Here is a 16,816-nt window from a genome sequence, read left to right as displayed (position 1 = left end):
TATGGAATTGCAGAAAAATGGCTTTTCCTTCCTTATGAAGACAAACTTGAGAATCTAAGAGAATTTAATGTACTAAAGAATAATTTATAGGTTCATTTAAAGGTGTTTTGTTGTTATTATTGCGTACAAAAGGAGTAATCCTAGCACAGAGAATGGGGAGTGGATAACTAAGAGTTAGTACTGGATTTGCTCCAGTCTTTGTGTCCAGTTGTGTGTGACCACTTACACACTGGGATCCTCCTGATTTTACTGTAAATAATGCTGCAGTTTGTTGGCACTTTCTGGTGATTGTGTTAAAGCATCACAGCATGACATCAAGATGTGACATCACTGAACTGTGAGATTTCCTTTCCTCCCAGGCTGTAACATTTTTAGCATTGGCCAAGACCAAAGAAATGTTTGGTGGAGTGTGAAAATTCTTTAAAAGATAATTTTGTTTTAATTATTTAAAAAATTTTGGTGTAGCTGTACCTGACATTGAAATCCTCCAAAATAAAGTGTGAGAGCTCAGTGTTTTGCTGACTCTTGGTAAGAGCTATTTGCACCAGGTCTGCAGCTGCTGGGAGCCACACTCAGCCTGAACAACCAGCAGTGCAGAGCAATCCCTGGTGGCTGTAAAAATAATCCTCAGCAGAGTCTGACCTGTCCAAATCTTACCTTGCAGAAGAATTTTAGAACAAGACCATTGTTTCATCAGTTTTCCCCAGATGACTGGTATGTTGATTGATAAAGTCATTTGATGGAAGGATTCGTTCTAAGGATGTCTAAAACTCATGGTCATGCTGGAAACAATTTATTGGTTTGAGTTTTAAAAATTTCACATTTATTAAATGGTGCAAAACCTTCACCTCAGTTGTTGATAAATAGTGCAGAACCACCATGGCTCATTCCCCATTTGATTCATTGCTTCCCCTCCTCATGTAGAAGTCATGAAAAGTTCTCCTTTTGTCCCTTCTTTTTCTTTAAGAACACAAAAAGTCCATGCTTGCACTGCACAATGCAGGAGCATGGTGGTGATGAAGCCAACTAAAGAATTTCCCTAAAATTTGAGGGTTTAGAAGCCCTGCAGTTCCTACTGTCTTGTGCCACTAATATTTATTCTTTTCTCTTTCCAAAATGAAAGGCTGCTGAGGTCCAATGACCATTCCAGCCCTGAACATGTATTAGAATAAATAAATGCCATGTTTATGTCATAGCAATACTTCTCTATTGGCAGGCAACTGAAAATTAATTTTATTTAGTAAACCTGGCAGAGTGGATGACAGTTTGAATTGAAACAGTTATATCATCAAGTTGCTCTCGTTCCAAATAAATGAATATAGAAAGATACACTTTTTCTTAAAAATGTTATGCATTTCAGTATCCTAATTAACATATTGAATTTTAATGTTAGTGTTAGTTTTGGAGTAAATGGTCACAGCTTCCATCGCCAAGGACAGTACTTCCCTTTTGTGAGAGCTGTACGCGTATTTTTTTTCCATTAATAAAATTTTTGTTAAAACTGTCGCTATTGAGACACATAACAAGCTTTTAAATTTTAAAAATACCATAAAAGTAATGGATATCTAGTCAGAGATACACCACATCTCTCTCTTTCTTTCTTTCTTTCTTTCTTTCTTTCTTTCTTTCTTTCTTTCTTTCTTTCTTTCTTTCTTTCTTTCTTTCTTTCTTTCTTTCTTTCTTTCTTTCTTTCTTTCTTTCTTTCTTTCTTTCTTTCTCTTTCTTTTTCATTCTCTCTCATTCTTTCTCTTTCTCTCTCTTTCTCTCTCTTTCTCGCTCTTTCTTTCTCTTTCTTTCTCTTTCTCTCTTTCTCTTTCTTTCTTTCTTTCTTTCTTTCTTTCTTTCTTTCTTTCTTTTTTTCTCTTTCTCTCTCTCTTTCTCTCTCTCTCTTTCTTTTTATTTCTCTCTTTCTCTCCCTCCTTCTCTCTCTCTTTCCCTCTTTCTTTCCTCTTTCTCTCTTTCTTTTGCTTCAGTCCTATTTTGAATTTTCTATCCAATGCAAACATTAATTTCTCTGGGGTTGAAATGCAGTTTTTTCCTTTCCCTTCCTTTGAGCTACCAGCCAAACAGTCTGCTGTTTAGGGGATTTTTTTTTTCAAGTCAAAATTAAATTAGTGATATTGTAACTCAATACCATATAGAAAAATTTATTTGCTTTGTAAAAATAGCTTGGAGTGCCATTACAGCTGTACTGGCTAGACTGGGTGACTTTCTGAGCTATCACCTGTGGCAGATTAAAAATAAAATCTGTCTGTACTGAAATTTGAGACATGCAGGAGGCTCAGGGTGCAGGGGTTGTACAGATATAATGTGGAATATCACCCTTTGGTCTTTGATCCTCCTCAAATCATTTGTTTGCTGGTTTGTTCTGGTTTCATCCTGTTTGGTCCTTCACAGTTGGAGCCTGAGTTTCAGTTTTCTCTTCTTCTTATCCTCTCACTTCTTATTTGAGAGAAGAGATTGACCCCACCTGCCCACAAAGCTCCTTTAGCTCCCTCTCCTTCGTGGGTTGTGCTCTGAAAAACTGAGAAATAAATAATCTCAACATTCCTCATTTAACACTCCAGTGATGGGACCACGCTAGAATAGGTGTCTGCTTCATTTTAAAATGAAGTTATTGTTTTGTGAAGTGCATCTGGGCTTCTCAGAGGTCATGAAACATAGAAAGCAAAGTCTGTTTATCATAAGGGTAAGGCATGGTCTGATGTATTTGATAGAACAGCTTGAACTCAGTTTATTTGACAGAACAGAAAATGAGCTTTTAACAGCAGAGAAAAGAAACTTTTAATGCACTGCACAAAAATTATATTTTCATTTGCAGATCACTTTTAGATTCTTGCAGTGTCCCTTAAAGTCCTGACTCTGTCAATATGAAAGTATAAAAAATGTTTTCAGCCGAAAAAGGAGTTATTTGCATGCTCAAGTCAAGAGCTTGTTACTTGCAATTATCAATCAATATCCAAACACAATTCTACAAAATTCTGTTTAAACATTTACAAATGTCTGCTCTCAAATGAGAATTTTAGAGTAAAACATGTAGCTCTGGACTTTAAATAATTACAACAATGAGCTATGTAAATAAATTAGGGGACTATAAACCATTCAAGATAATGAGAATTATAGAATTGATTTCCAAATATTCCTGAAACAACTTTAGCAAAAGTTTCCTTTCATCAGCAGCTACAGTACTTTTATGAGAAGATGCCAACATTGTAATGGACCTTGCATTTTATCTGTCTCTGGAGGGCTGAATAAACTCAACAGTCATAAGACTTTTATGATGACAACCTAGTGGAGAAAATACAAAAATAAAATTAAGTAAAAAAGGTTTGACCAGGGAAAAAGGGAAGAAATACAGGGAGATACCAAACAAAAAAAAAAAAAAAAAAGTAAAGTGAAGTTCACAGAGGTCGATTGTTAAAACTTAAGAAAATTACATTACATTTTAGATCTTGTTGGCTTTTAACCTTTTTTAAAGGCTCTTCAACTCTTTAATGCTAAAGGAAATAAAAACCTCTTGGCATTTAATCACCATGAATTTTAACTCCGTTGCTATGTCTGCATGTTAGATAATTGAAATGTGAATTTATATACCATTTTCATCTCTAAGTTACTAAGTATAGAGTGAAACAGATTCCAAATGAAATGTTGCTTTCAGATCTGACAATTCTGTTGTTGGAGGGAAGAAAACAGGAAAGAAGTCTGTAAGAAATGCTCCTGTACACACTTAGAGCCTCATTGCTCCTGCTTTGCTTCATGGCCTTTTTACTTCTTGTAGTAAAGCATCAAATGAGATTTTTATAATGTATTTTATTGTATCTTAAGGATCAAATTAAGTCTGACAGGTTCCTCAGAGGAATTACTTTTTGGGTATGTTATTTTTCCCCTACTCTGTAGTGTCTCTTTTAGCTCCTGACCTCTCTCTCCAATCTCTCCCAGTTTTACAGGACATTGTTAATGAAGTGTGTACAATGTTGCTCGGGAAGAACATGCCATAGTGATTTTTCTTTATTCTTGCAGCGTGTTTGATTCCATCTAGCAGCTGCAGGCCCCTTTTCCCACAAAAGAATCTGATTACTGTGTGTGATTAAAATGAATTTTTCTTTATATGGCACACTGTTTTCCCCAAGTGAATCAGACAAGCACATGTTTTTCTGAGCATCATGCAATACTTAAGGTTGTAAAGACACAATCATCACAAGACTTTTTATTTACTATTGTTCAGCACAAACAGTGTAGAGTGAAAGAAACTAATGAGGTCTTTGATAATCAATTCTTATCAGAGATGCCTTGGGCAGAATGGGGTTTTTCAATTATCATCAGTTGTTCAGTAGATGTACATAGGCTTTTATTTTTTTTCATCTAGAAGTGCTGATTTTATCTTTATTTTAAGAAAGATTAGCCTACATTTGAATGCTTGAAATTAAAACTGTTCCCACTTGGACTGGTTTCGTGACAATTGGCATTATTTCCTCGTGCCTGATTTTACATGTGAGCACTGTCAGAGAAATGCTGAGCTTTGGGAGGAGGATCTCTCAGGCAGGAAACCTTTGGCACAAAGAGGTTTGGAGGATTTGGGGGCAGGATGTTTGGTTTTTAAGAGAATAGGAGATGTTTTTTGTGAGGGAATAGGAGGGAGGTAATGCACAGAGGAGCCTCTAGGGAAATGGTGTTTCCAAATTTTTTGGAAGAAAACTCCTGTTTAGTGAGGAGGGAGAGGCAGGGAAAGAGCCACTGAGACTTGTTATGTAAACAGCTGCATCTAAATATTAGCTCTGGCTTTTGAAAGGGACCAGTTGGACACTGAGGAGTTTGGGAAGCTGAGGCAACAAATTTGAATTTTTGTCTTTTTTTCCGTCTCTGCTGCTTGTGTCACAGAAATAAAGAGGTTTTCTTATGGAGTTTCTTTTGCCCCACGGTTGTAATTATTGAGGAAATATCTTTGGTGGGGGGTAGGTGTCCTGAAAAAACAAAAGCAAGCTTTGCCATGTAATAGTGGTGGTTCACAGCAGATTATTAAAATATTTGTGGTGTTTTAACTTCTCTACAGAGCATAGTCAAATGTCTCTGAGCTCAGACTTACCTTGAGCTGACAGAAGTCAGTGAGGAATAGTTACCCCTTTAATTAAAGTATAGCAGAGGAAAGGGTCAGTTTCAAGTGCTCTAACACTTCACTTTCCCCAACATTATTTTAATTATTGTTTTTATTTAGAGCTGTTTTATAAACAGCTGATTGTAAATTTGTCTTTATTTTCTGCAAGGAATAGTTCATAAAGTGTATTTTTTAATGTTGTCATTCAGAACTTATTTCTGAATTCTGGAAGTAGTATCATTGAACCATCTATAAATTGGAGGTGACAGGGAGAACTACATATGAAAACAAGTTGCAGCTCTGTGTTTACAGAGAGGTGAGGTGAGACTGCTGAATCCTGGAAAAGCTGCATTCAGTATCTGGGAATATGCAATATTCCCTGTTCCCTGCTGCAGTGGAAGGATGAAGCCCTGCTTTATCCCCTATAAAAAGAACAGTCAGGACTGTATGAAGTTTCCTTATCTTTCATGTAAAGCACATTGTATTCATCTCTGGCTCTGTTTCATGACTATCCTAGTATGGAAAACAGGGAAACAGGGCAAAAACCTTTTTTTATTTTATTGATGGCTCTAACACCTATGGACATGTCAGGTGTATTTTCTAAATGGCAGAGCTGTGCAGTTTTACCCCACATCAGGAACTGCAGCTTAAAAATGTCTGGAGGAAGTCAGGGGTGGGTGCTGGGGGCTACCTGGCTGCTTGATGGGCTAATGGGCCAAAACAGACCCTTCTCTTCATCCACCTGCCCACATCGTTGGCTTTTCATCCCGAGCCTTAGCAGCCAGAGAAATGGGTTCCATGATTTGAGCTCGGCAAAATCAAACACGAACAACTTTTGATTTCCATGTGCCAAAAGCCAGAACGGGCACCAGGGCAGCAGTACCAGCTGCTGCTTTGGGAATATTTACAGAAGGGGCTTTGCTGTGAATTGGTAACTTTGATTCCAAACTTTCCTGAGGAGCTCAGTGATCTCTGTGTGTGCAGGGAGTGGTCCATAAGGCAGTTCCACTAGCAAATAGAGGAGGCTCTTGAGAGTATTAAAGAGTGGATTTATATTTCAAGGATAAATATTACTACAAGGTAGTCTCGTGTTCTCTTACAAAGAGCCAGGATTCTCCAAAAATTGCCATATAGCACCATCTTCTGAGCAGAGCCTGAATGGCAAACCGAACCTGAGCTGAGTTCGAGTCTTGCTCAAACCCCCAGTGCTCAGGGCTTTGCAAGGACTGTGGGATGAGAAAAGTTTTATCCAATTTGCTGAGGAAGAGGACTCATCATTAAGAAATGGATCTAAGAGTGTCATGTGTGCCCTGAGTGAAAAATTCATGGGCAAACATCAAGCAGCTTTAAGGAAATTCACACTGAAATATCCTATGTGGAAAATGCAGTATGTGTGACCCTGTCAGGGAAAAAAATCTCATGTTACTGCCTGGATTGAGTAAATCCTTACTAAGTTCCTATAAACTCTGAATGTAGGCTGTTCACTCCTTGGTTTGTACAATTTGAAGACACCCAGAACTGATCAATTGAGGTTGTGGTTTAGTGTAGCTGTGTTATCCAAGAAATTAAAAATTATATTCTATCAGGAAAATAAGCTATTTTTATTGTGACAGCTGTAAATAGCTCTAATACTGCTTTCCTCCAAATATCACTGCTAAAGTTGTGGGAGGGACTTTTTTGGGCTAATGCTCTTGGCCTAAAGATCTCCTCCTAGACAGAGATGGGGTTAAGCTGCATCTTCAGCCTTTCCCAGAACTGATGTCATGGGTAAGGGGTATCCCTGCTCCCCATACATCCTATTTGCATAAAGTATCATTGCTGCTGCAGCTCATGTAGAGCTATCACCCAAACCTTCAAATTCTCTTGTTTTCTTTCCTTCCACCTTCCTGTTACGAGCCCAATTTCCTTTTGTGGAGTGCTGGTTTCCTTTCACATGGTTTTTCACTGCTGTACAAATAATATGGAAAAAAACAAAACAAAACCCTTAAAGTTCAGTACTAAAACCACCATATCCTTCCCATCCTTTCCCTTTTCCCCATACCTGTATTTATCTTGGTGTTGTTTCTGTAACAAGATGCAGCCTTAAAATTGAAGAAGTGCACTTGTTACTGCAGCCTTGCCACAGAAATGAGACCATCTCACCTCATAACACACACATGCAAATATTCACATGCTCTGCCTCAGAGATTGTGGTTCATGCTAGGAAGAGCTACTGAATTTATTAAACTGATAAACAGAGCTGCTTTCTGCAAGCTAGAAGCATGACATATTTTTTCTGCCTTATGTTATTTTTTACATAAGCAAAGCTCATGACACGATTTCTTTAGAGAGCTGTAAAGAAATACAAAAAGTGCTCTAATACTCCTTCTGAGCCTTTATTAAATTACAGAAATGGCAGTGTGTATTTTGAGAGATATTTAAGGGGATTGTTTATATCTAAGTGTTTTCCCTAAGTGTTTCATGTCTTGTTTGCTAATAGAGCATTTAATAAAATTTGCAAGCTGAGAAGGGGACAAAGGTAAGGGAGTTCTGTGTCATCTCTCAAAGATTCTGTGTTTGGATTAAGATACTATAGACTTGAACAGGTTTCTGGAGATGGATTTTTATTTACAGACCTCTCAATTGGCTCAGGAGCCATGGCTGCTTTCTCTCACTTGAGGCTTCTGTGTTCTTTTACCCAAGAAAACTTCAAATTCCCTGCAAAGGCTCAGTGGGTCAGGTCCATTGGCACTGTCAGTCTGTCCTGATGTGCCTCTTGCCCACGTTGGCATCAAGTTGCACATTGTTTGTATCATTTTTATGTTGGAATTTTAGAAATGAGCATTCAGTACCAGTGTTTTCCAACCACATGAGGCTGTGCTGGTTACTGGAAGCAGTGATGTGCTGTTTTAGGAGAAAAGAATGATTTAGAGCATGAGTGAAAAGCAGCAGTGACCCCTCTCCCTGCATCCACACAAATCCTTATTCATATAAAAGATTGCACATGGCTGTTGCAGGACCAAAGCAGGATGGCAAAGAATAGGGGGAAAATGTTAAAATCTTTATTATTCATGTTTAAAAGTTATTGTTTGCTGCAAGAAGATGTTCTGGGTAGGTGGACAGTCAGCTTCCCTATGGACAGGGAGAGAGGAACAACACCCACCTCCCCCTCCCCAGTGCCACTGGGCAGATTCTCTGTCTGTGCTTGGCCCCTTGTGTTTGCTTCAGATCTTGATCTGCTGGGAAATTAAAATATTTCCTTCTTCTGATGTGACTTCTGGAACGCAGGAGCTGGTTTAGGGTTCATTCCCCACTTACTTGGCAGGGGGTTTTTGTGAATCTTTTGTTCTTTTAGAGTACAAAAATGAGATTGATGCTTCTGTGTCCTCTGGTTTTGAAAGGATGTAAAATAAAAACCACAAAGTTGTTAAAATATAATCCAAATTTTCTTAGCAGAGAAAGTAAAGTTTATTTGAATGTAGCATGCTATATATAAACATAATTGATTTTTAAAGTTAAAAATGTTCTTCTTTTTATAAATATGCTTATGATATTTTTTTCTTTAGAGGCATTCAATAGGTTTAATACTATAAATTTGTTTTAAAATAGCATATTGCTAAAATCTGAAACCACAGTATTCTATCAGGAATGTTGGCCTACATATTCAGAGATCTTTGTCTCTGTCCTGAATTTTCTGATACTGACAAAACAACAACATAACAAACACTGAGGTGGATACTGACCAAATATTGTGCTTTACAGCATAGAATATCTTACATACATTCTTTTTTCTAGAATACACTTTCAGCATTTGACATTATAAAAAATGAAATTAAAGCAAAACAGTAGAAATTGGCACACAAAGAGAAAATATCATGCATGTGGAATATTATGTGCTGTTTTCAGGTGATCCCTTTCCTGTTTGTTCTTGATTCTTATCATTCCACAAACTCCAGGTAGAACATAAGCATGTTTACATAGATGGGATCCAATGTTACACAGTGGGTGTGGTTTATTCCTTTACCATATCTCTACTGTACATGAGAGAAAGCTGGTAATCTTCAGCTGAGGTCAAAGATTGTCATATCAATATGATATAAAAACTTCGTTTTGTAAGTTATATTCAAGGAATGTAATTGTGTGATTGTTTTAAAATTTGATGCATGGTTATTATCCCAAGAATAGTCAGATTAGTTTAACACATACTGACAGATGGTTAGTGGGCAAAGAGAAATCCATGAGTAACCTGACACACAGAGCAGCATTAAAATATCACAAATCTATGCATTGAATTCTTTTGCAAATTATATTTGCATTATGTTTTGACAAGAGAGATTTCTTTCTGCTGGCACACAATAGGATAAAGGTACCTTAACGCTACTGTTCTATTCAATACACTGCTAAAAATGGATATTCTGTCACAGTTCTGGCAGTGCTGGATGGTAAAGAACAAACAAATTATCTGATTCTCTGATTTGATTTTAAAGTTAATTTAGGAGTTTAATTTCTGAATATAGAAATTAAGTTGCTTCTGCAGAGAATATTCTGTTGACAGTAATACTTAGGAGCAAATATTTCTTTTTGTGCAGCTCCCTGGTGGAGGTGTTTCATAGTCATTTTCATGTACTTAAAATATAAAAGCTCTTTTTATAAACTTTAGCATTCCTGACAACATAGAAAGGAAAAAAGTTTTTGAAATATTAGACACATCTCTCACTGCTGCAATTTATAAATAACAGATGCACTTTTGTAACAAACCTGAACTATTCAAACATTTAAACCATTTTACTGGATTTTACACATTAGGCATAACAAAGTAATTCACTTCTGCAAAGTTTTCTCATTTTTGTGATGCAGGAAGACACTTCTGTGCTGTGATGGTGTGATGGCTCAGGGATAAATATTGTCTGTAAGGGAGGGCTGCTGAGGTGTGTGCAGTCTGTACTGTCCTGGAAATGTTTCTTGACTTCTGAGACTCCACTCAGTTCCGTTTCATGATAATTTACAGTCCTCAGGGCAACTTCACAACAACAACACATGCTCCAGCCCTGCCAATGTTGACAGGAACTTCCTAAAAAGGAAAAGGAAAGAGGAAAAGGAAAAGGAAAGAGGAAAAGGAAAAGGAAGAAACATTTTTAGTAGCATCCTATGGATAGGACAAGAAGAAATTACTTTCAGATTAATAGGAGAGCAATTTGTTTATTGAAACTGATGTAATACTAAAAAAATTAGGTTTAACTAAGGTATGAAAACACAGTTTGGGCTTTTTGGCAAAATTCAAATTGCAGCGTGGGGTTTTCCCCTTGACATGTTCAAAAGGCCTTCCCATCCAGTGTTCCAAAACCAGGACTGTGTGGCTGCAAAAGGATCTTGGCAGTGCAGGGATTTCCTCTTGGTCTCAGTGTGGGGGGCCATAAATATAAAAGTTTGGAGGTGCCTCCAGAGGAGGGTATGGCAGATAAACACACAAGATCGACCAACACTGAATTTAAGCACTTAAAACCCAAAGTGATTTGTGCAAGCTGGTTTGCTTGCTCATGCATTTCCTCCACCCCTCAGTCTGAAAAGTTTTACGTGGTTATTTTGCAGGAGAGGGAACTGATATTTTATCCAAGCCCACCTACAGTACTGCTGCATGCCGACGCGTCGCGTTTCACCAAACCGGCGATAATTCCGCGGTTATTTGGACGGAATTACTCCTAGCTGCAGGAAGAGCCCCTATCCTTTCTGAGGCATCACCTGTGCTCCCATTACCTCTGTCCACTCGTTGTTCTGGGCATCGTAGGACTCCACGGTGTCCAGGTAGGAGTGGCCATCGTAGCCCCCCACTGCGTACAGCCTGTCCCCCAGGGGACAGATGCCAACCGCGTCCCGGGGCACGCTCAGAGGGGCCACGGTGGTCCAAGCATCAGTTTTGGGGTCATACCTAGGAAGTGTGGGGATCAAGTTCAGAAAAATGCATGGTGGAGACACGTTTCAGATTTAAATTGCTGATACTCGCTGGTTTTCTCCTGTGCTGCTGTTCAGAACGAGTACACCTGAGATGTGATTCAGTTTTTGATTCAGCCACTAGAGGGGCCTTCAAGCACACAGAAAATACCCCTGCTTTCACTTTTTGATTACAATCTCTCCATTTCGATTACATTAAGCCATCAATACATTTTAAACACAAATGGGACCTGAGGGAATGATAGTATGGCCACCAGTTTCTCATTTTCTCAATAGTTTCTCATTTTCTTCCTCTATAAAGCTTTTAGTTTTCTGTTTATTGTCAGAATTAATGTTTTCAGAGAAATTTACTATAAAAGAAGTTAAATATCTTGTGTAGTAGCTCTAAGCTTCTCACATAAAATGAGAAATGTGTGCAATGTGTGGCAACATCTTACATTTATATTGATTTTACTTCTGATCTATTCCAATATAAATTGCAGTGAATTCCAGGTAATTCCTGCTTTGCCCCATCTAACTGAGAACAGAATTTGGCCATTGCTCTTCACAGCAGGGTTTAACACCCGTTCAGTTTTCCTTTCTTTACCCCAAATGACAAGACTCTGTGATATTTCTTATATTTTTACAACTTTTATCAGCATCAGTCAAATTACTGGAAGAACAACTGAAAAGTATTTCATTCCTACAGCACATGGCACAAGCAGCCTAAACCTGAGTTCTGGCATTTGAGAAATAGGAAGGTCACATGTTGAATTTGTCTCAGTACTTCAGTTGGTTTTACCTGGCTCTTGGGTAGCTCAGGCAGAAGGGAGGAATTTGCTGCTGAGGTTTAATTCTTTTGTTATCACAAAAGTATTGGAAATCAGTTATTCCTGTGTGGTACATTCCTGCTCAAAATATTATTTCAAAAAGGCGGAATATGTTTTACAAACACAACGTTCCAATTGTGAAGAGAATTTATTCTAGAATCCCTTCCCGGAATGTAAACAGAAAAGTAAAAAAGCAAAATAATGTCTTACCTCTCTACGCAGTCGGACAGGCGGGAGCAGTGGTTGGAGGCAGGAGCATCGTGGCCTCCCACGGCGTACAAAAACCCGTTGTAGGTGGCCACACCCACACCACCTCTCCTCTTGGACATGGAGGCACATAAACTCCACTTGTTTGTGTGAGGATCAAAGCACTCCATGGATTTCAGGCAGGAGCTCCCGTCTCGCCCACCAACTGCATACAACCTGGGACAGCAACCCACAAACAGGGAAACAATCTCAGTCTTTATTCTCTCACTAAAAAGAATTTTGTCTGGCTGACTTCATTCAGACCACTTTAAAATTGTCATTATTTGCTGCGCCCTGGAATTTCCTTTGCTCAAGGCAAACATGTTAGATGAAGTTACATTCTTCACTTCAAGCAGCCACATATGAAAATTAATTTTAAAAGTTCATGTTAGGTTCTCTAAATGTGAGCCAATAAAAAGAGTTGAATTGGAAGATGCTGCATATGTTTGAAACATATGGTAGCATTCCCTGGGACGGGGTTACAGAACATTTGACATCTTATCACATTAAAAGTTTTTGCCTGTGCAGTTAACTTTAATAACTTGAATATATATCAAAAACATATATAAAACATACAGTAAATATATTTTCCTCTCAGTCTGTATCTAAGAAAATCTATTGGACAGAAGGTACCACCTTGTCTGTCCAGCCCAAAGGCATTTAGCAAACAGAGATTTAAACAGCTGATGTCAGGGCAATTCGTAGGAATAAATTGTGGTAATCCCAGTTAAAAAACATTGGGGCAACTTTTAGGAATAAATTGTGGTAATCCACATGTGGCTTTTTGTTAATTAATTTTCCAAAGCCTGAACTTTTTTCCAGTCTCAAGCTAACTTGGATGCTGCTGGACTAGGATGGAATGTAATAGAAGGTGTGTTCAGATGTTGAATGTTCTGGCTTTTCTGCTCCCTTTCAGACCCTTGTTATTGTTTTCTGCCATGAAATTAAATTTATTTAGTGCAGCTTATTAGAGACCTAGGGAAATGTGGAACTTGCCCAGGGTAAATCACGTAAACTAGATCAGCTGAATTTTCTTTTAGAAGTGCCTGTTTTTTTCCAGAGACTTAAAAAGCTTTCAGACTTCTCTGGTGCATATTTTAAATAGAAGATTCTTCTATTCACCATTAGAATAATAAAAAATCCCCAGCTCGCTCTCTCCTAATGTTTGTTCACTTGATAAAATTGAGTTTGGTTGTGCAGTCTATTGTCTGACTCATACAAAACTTGAGGCTTTGATTTATTTTCTTTTCACATCATGCCATTGATACAGCCTGCTTGTTTACTCAGCTTTCACAGGGCAAGGAAATCTCTGTATATTCAGAGTGATTGGTTGGGATCCTTTGTTCTCCACAGCATGTCTACAAACATGATGGTGGTTCCCATTCTTTAAGGAAAAGACCAAATATAGCATTATTGAGTGATGTTTTCAATGGACCATTTATTGGTCCAAAAGCGTTGCTCCACAGATAGGTAAATGCTTTTCTGGTGGGGTTAAACAGGAAAAAATATGCTGTGGTTTAGGGAAACAGGAAAAGGAGAAGCATTCTCTTGGTTGGAGCGCAGCAGTGGCACTGAGTGATGGACATTTGATCTCCTGGTATGCCAGAAATTACATCACCAGACTAACAGACGTGATTTAAACCCTGCTGGAGACGGTTTGTATCAGCAATGATTGAGAACAGAGTCAGGATCGGGCTGATTTCCTCTTTGACAAAGTGGTTTCCTGCATGTTGTTGCTGTGGAAGGCACCAGGAGGAATTTCTGGTGGAGTTTCTGCTGAGAACACTTCCTCTGAGGTACAGCAGGGAGCTGGAGAGGCACTTCTGCCTCTCTTGGACTTCTGAGCTACGTTTTGAATCCTGCCTTGTATGAATGCAAACCGCCAGCTTGCATTTACAAATATCCCTTTACTGGCATCTTTGTTTCTGCTTTTTATCCTTCTCTTTTTGGGAATTTACAAAGTGATCAGGGAAGCCAGTGGCAAAGGTTCCAGGTAAATGCAGTTGTCTGCCTGTAACTGAGTGTTTCCAGCCCCTACAGATTGCTAAGAGCTTCCCACAGGATTAAATAAGAAATGTTGGCTCAAACCATGTCTTCCATAACCTCAGGGGTTTTACAAGGTTTTTGTAAGATGCATACAGCTGTCTGCTCCCATGTAAAAGGGCTTGAGTGGCTTTAGCATCTTAACAGAATGTTTAAATACATTAACACTTGATTTTGTGTATTTAAGCAAGAGATGGAGGGTGCAGTAAATCTGGATAGGATAAGATTTATAAGAGGTTTTTTATTTCATACCTAATTAATAAACTCGTCTTCTTCCCACTAACCACACCATACAACTTCAACGTTTTAAAAATTGGCTGCGAATTTGTATGACAAAGGAAAGACTTTGTTTCCATACACATTAAGTCTATTTAGACACAATGATTTTAAAGTGTTAACATAAACTTGGAATATTTCTTTAAGTAGCTGATTTTATATCCCCATATGCTATTTTCCAGGTGAAATTCTGATGTGCATGTAATAACATTTTCACATTGCTATGATTTAAAAGGGCTGAAATGTTTTTAGAACCTGACTGCAAGCCTGAAATCAATTCACCACACGGCAGAGCAAAGGCTTTCCTTTCTTATTTCTACGCATTACATTTTTCCCTTTGTTTCCTTGAGGTCATTAATAACCATGAGCCTGAAAATAAAATTCAAGAAGCTGCATTTGCAGGGAAGGAAGCAAATGAAAGCCCAGAGGGAGGTTTTCCTGTTGCCATACTTGCTGTTGAGTGCTGCGACCCCGACGGTGCTCCTTGGGGTGGACATGCTGGCCACGTAATTCCACTGCCGAGCCTGCGGGTCCCAGCGCTCCACCGTGTTCAGGTAACTCCACCCATCGTGGCCACCAACTGCATACATTGGTCCTTCAAGCATTGCTACCCCTTGGGAGATAGAATTAGGGACAAATTATCTCTTGGTGTCAGTGACCAGCGGTGAGTTCATTTCGTGCGTTAATTCCCTGTATGCAGATAAGCAATTTCGGCTGGTATTAAACGATCTGAAAGCTGCCTTTTCATTTGGAAGAATAAAGAGAGATAAACAAGCACTTCACATACAGTGCTCTTCTAAATAACCATTATCTTTTGCCAAAAGATTATAGGAAAGCTGCTTTAGTTCTGATGTTCTCTTCTTGGACTTATCTCTTTCACTTCTGGTGACCTTGCTCTGAAACAAATTTGAGTCCCTAACTGGGAAACGATGTTATTCTCTTACAAAAAGGCAAAACTCGAGTCAGGCAATGAAAAATATGCCCAAACCAACAGCCTCTCCTAATTCTGAGCCAGCTGAAGCTCTGTAGTGCTGCCAGCACGAAGCCTGGGTGGGTGGGTAGCTGGCTGTCCTTACCAGCTAAAGCACCACAACATTTTAATGCCTTTTGGATAAGAGCTGGCTCCTATCTGCTATCCTTGAGGCACAGAAGAGCCAGCTTGGCTGCCACTGCAAAGCTCTGTGTGGACAAACCCTGGGCCATTGTGCTTCTCCAAAGAAGGGCTTTGGTGCCTTCCCTTTGGGAGCTGCTGCTGCTCTTTGCTCCCTTTGTTAGGTGAGGCAAAGTGTTTCAATCCAGCTGCTTAAAAGTTTTTTAAATCTGTCTTTCAGGCCTAAATATACATGGCCTGATTTCTTCAAAAGCTCCACACAATCTTCCCAAAGGTAATGGGGACTGTAAGTGTGAGGCAGCTTTGCAAACTAGGCACAGATTGAAGCCAAACTTTGGGCACTCCAATTTATGGCTGTGACCTACTTGCTGGGGAGAATTATGCCCCTGCAGTCAGGAATTATACAGATTTCAATGCAAATTATTTCATCTGTTTGGTCTTCTTCCCTTTTGCCACCTACTAGTATTTGGTTTCATAAATTTTGTGCTCCAGCTAGTAAGAACCCTACACGACCCTTTCTCTGTCAAGCAGTGGAGAAGGTGACATGGACCACAATGCTTTGCCAAATAATTCTGGATCAATCTTCCTCTATTACCCATAAAAATAAAAATATTCCATGACATTTGAAATTACTGATGATTTCAAGCAATATCTGTCTCTGTAACTTAAGAGAAGCCAGCTTTTTCATAAGGCCTGGGATATAGAAATTGTTCAGAAATCATCATATTCCCTCTGTTACAGTCTACTCACTTGTAAACTTAGCCTTTTTTTTAATAGTTCTGGAAATAAATTCTAGCTTTCATATTCATATTATTCCTTCAATGTGAATAATATTAAGGATTATTTTGCAGGAAAAAAACCATAGATACTAAGCCATGGCAGAGCTTTGTAAAACTTCTTGTAATTACAACATTAGAACTGGTGATGTTGTACTTATTTCCATACACTGTTTTCTTCAGCGTGGGCAATGCCCTGATCTGAGTTACAGAGGTGGTTGATACCTCTGGGCTTAATTCATAATTTATTTTAAAAAATAAAATAAAATTGTTTGGGTTATTATTGTTATTGTATTGTAAATGTATCCCTTGACCATTAAATCACGTGAAGTTGATTATTTTCACTATAGCTTATATTTTGGAATTTCCTACCAGCGAAATTAACTCTGGAAGACCAGTGCTACTTAGGTGGATACTAATAAAACCATAAAATTATGTCAATGGGCAAATGTCTCTTTGAGAAACGTCCTCTACAAATATTGCTGCATGTCTCTGAATTCTGTTAGAAGTTTTCTCAGCAGTGCTGGAGTCAATC

General features: G+C 38.5%; 1 protein-coding gene across 1 annotated transcript in view; it reads right to left on the bottom strand.

Annotated features, from left to right (window-relative positions):
• Positions 1–8,080: 8,080 nt before the first annotated feature.
• Positions 8,081–16,816, bottom strand: part of KLHL4 (kelch like family member 4) — a 37,145-nt gene continuing 28,409 nt past the window's right edge. The window contains exons 8-11 of the mRNA XM_053990140.1: positions 14,845–15,007; positions 12,040–12,252; positions 10,826–10,997; positions 8,081–10,142 (exon numbers count right to left, since the gene is read on the bottom strand). Of these exons, the coding sequence (XP_053846115.1) occupies positions 10,083–10,142; positions 10,826–10,997; positions 12,040–12,252; positions 14,845–15,007 (608 nt within the window). The 3' untranslated portion in view covers positions 8,081–10,082. The remainder of the gene's footprint in view (positions 10,143–10,825; positions 10,998–12,039; positions 12,253–14,844; positions 15,008–16,816) is intronic.

Source organism: Vidua macroura, chromosome 14 (assembly GCF_024509145.1).
Source record: "Vidua macroura isolate BioBank_ID:100142 chromosome 14, ASM2450914v1, whole genome shotgun sequence".
NCBI lineage: Eukaryota > Metazoa > Chordata > Aves > Passeriformes > Viduidae > Vidua > Vidua macroura.
This window is presented reverse-complemented; position numbering and strand designations above follow the sequence as displayed.